The 2,116-nt window shown below is 40.0% G+C and overlaps 1 protein-coding gene across 1 annotated transcript in view; it reads left to right on the top strand.

Moving 5' to 3' along the window:
• The window catches only part of RHEB (Ras homolog enriched in brain), a 26,865-nt gene extending 26,217 nt beyond the window's left edge, over window positions 1-648 (top strand). Inside the window, exon 9 of the mRNA XM_010023734.1 lies at window positions 99-648. Coding sequence (XP_010022036.1) covers window positions 99-191 — 93 coding nt within the window. The 3' untranslated portion in view covers window positions 192-648. The remainder of the gene's footprint in view (window positions 1-98) is intronic.
• Window positions 649-2,116: the final 1,468 nt, after the last annotated feature.

Consider the following 2,116-nt stretch of genomic DNA (forward strand, 5'->3'; position numbering starts at 1 on the left):
TTGAAATGTTGTTGCTTGTGGGGGGGTGTGGGTTACTTGTCTTTTCAGCAGGTGGGCAGTTTCTTCTCACCTACTAACATTGTGCTCTCTCTTTGCAGACTGCCGTGGATGTTTTTAAGAGGATAATTTTGGAGGCAGAAAAAATCGATGGGGCAGCTTCACAAGGGAAGTCTTCATGCTCAGTAATGTAATTCCACTGCAAAGCCTGAAAACACTGGGAATACATTCTACCTGAAGAAGCAAAACTGCCCATTATCTTTAAGGATAAACTATGCTTCTTTTTTTTTTTTTTTTTTTTTTTCCTTTTTTTTTTTCTTTTATAATTTTATTTTTTTTTTCTTCTGTTAACCTGAAAGATAAAAAGTTGGTTTGGAGCCTTTCCCTTCAGATTATGTTAAACTCTGACTCCTGTGCAAATGGCTTCACTTCCATTTTCAAATTTTAAGCAATCATATTTTCAATTTATATATTGTATTTCTTAATATTATGACCAAGAATTTTACTGGCATTAATTTTTCAGTGTAGTTTGTTGGTTAGAATAATCATCAAAATGATGCATATTGTTACACTACTATTAACTAGGCTTGGATATCAGTGTTTCTTTGTGTTAAATGTATACTTGTAAATAAAATAGCTGCAAACCTTAAATGTTCAGGTTTTTATTTTTTTGTTGGTGACTCCATTTTTCTTGTGTGTGTGTGAAAAATGTTCACTTGTTGACCTTAAGAGGAAGTGTGAGATCCTTGGAGCCAATGGATTGTTTGACTATTGCTTGGGAAGTTGGTTGCAAGTGATCCCAACCATTTTGGCTACTACAGCTTCCGGGCTGGCCAAGTGGCTCAGCTGTGCTTTGTTCATGGCAAGGACACACAAGTGACACCTTTGGTTTGGAAGGGAAGGCTTGGGTTTTCAGACAACCTGCACTGTGTTTTTCCTCTGTCACTGTTAAGAGTCGTGGAGTAAAGGGTGTGTGGATCTGTCCCGAGGGACCAGCATACACCTGCGCTACAGACTGTTCACGTGGACTTGTAACTAGGAATGCTGTCGGGATGGAGTGCATTTATCCAGGTCACAAGTGCAGACTTGCTAAGACAACAAAAATGTCATTTAAAATAAATTGCACGTCCTGAACAAATTGCTGTGGGTAATTTATCATGCATTGCTGTTCTGCATCTGGATAGCACTCACAGAGGCAAGTGGTCTCCCGAATGTGTGCAGTGTCAGGGTCCCAGCCCAGCCCTGGGCAGCTTTCCTTAACCAGTTGCAAGTTTTTGCTTGGCTTTTAGACCAGAGGCTTAACAAGCCTTAATACCATCAGTCTGGAAACAAAGTACTTCAACTGTTTATTTAAAAAATGGGCAGTCCACCTCCTTTGTATTTAAAGCTAAATCCGAAACAACAACAAAACCAAATAAGGCTGATTTCGGTTGACTAAAACAAGTGTTTCTCAAACATTTTTGTGTCCATTCAAAAACTTAATTTCTGACAGGAGTAAGGAAACTCACGGTATTTTTGCAATGAGAATTAGCTTTTGCATTTTGGTCTCTGCTAAAAGATAGAAATTCAGCATGTCCCATCTCTTCATTTCTTGTACAAGGGTTCGTTCCCTCATATTATGTAGCAAATGGTCTAAACCCCTCATTTCTGTTAACCTGAATTTTCATACCCTGTGCCAAATACAGGTTCTGTGGCTGGATGATTGTCCTGTGTGATGGAACACCAAAGTTAGCAGAACTGGAGTGCTGCTTTGGGGAAGACAGTACATGCCTTGATTTCAGAACCAGGGCTGTACAGTAGGTTTCTCTCCCAAGAACCTGCAATGCTAGAACAAGGGTGGTTTGGCTGATAATGAAATTGCTGAGGATTCAGAAATGACCTGGTGAGCGTGGTAACAATGTACATCTCAGAATGGTTGAGGTTGGAAGGGACCACTGGAGGTCATCTGTTTGCTAGTACCCTTCATTGTCTAACCATGAGGCACAGATGACCAGAGTCTGTGGCATTGCATCACGGACACGATGTTGCATGGTCTGCAGCATATGGTAGAAGTTCAGGAATATCAGAAACCTCAATGAACCCATTTATTCAATTTCTTCATAAAATAGTGGCCACATGT

Source organism: Nestor notabilis, unplaced genomic scaffold (assembly GCF_000696875.1).
Source record: "Nestor notabilis isolate BGI_N333 unplaced genomic scaffold, ASM69687v1 scaffold22981, whole genome shotgun sequence".
Taxonomy (NCBI): Eukaryota; Metazoa; Chordata; class Aves; order Psittaciformes; family Psittacidae; genus Nestor; species Nestor notabilis.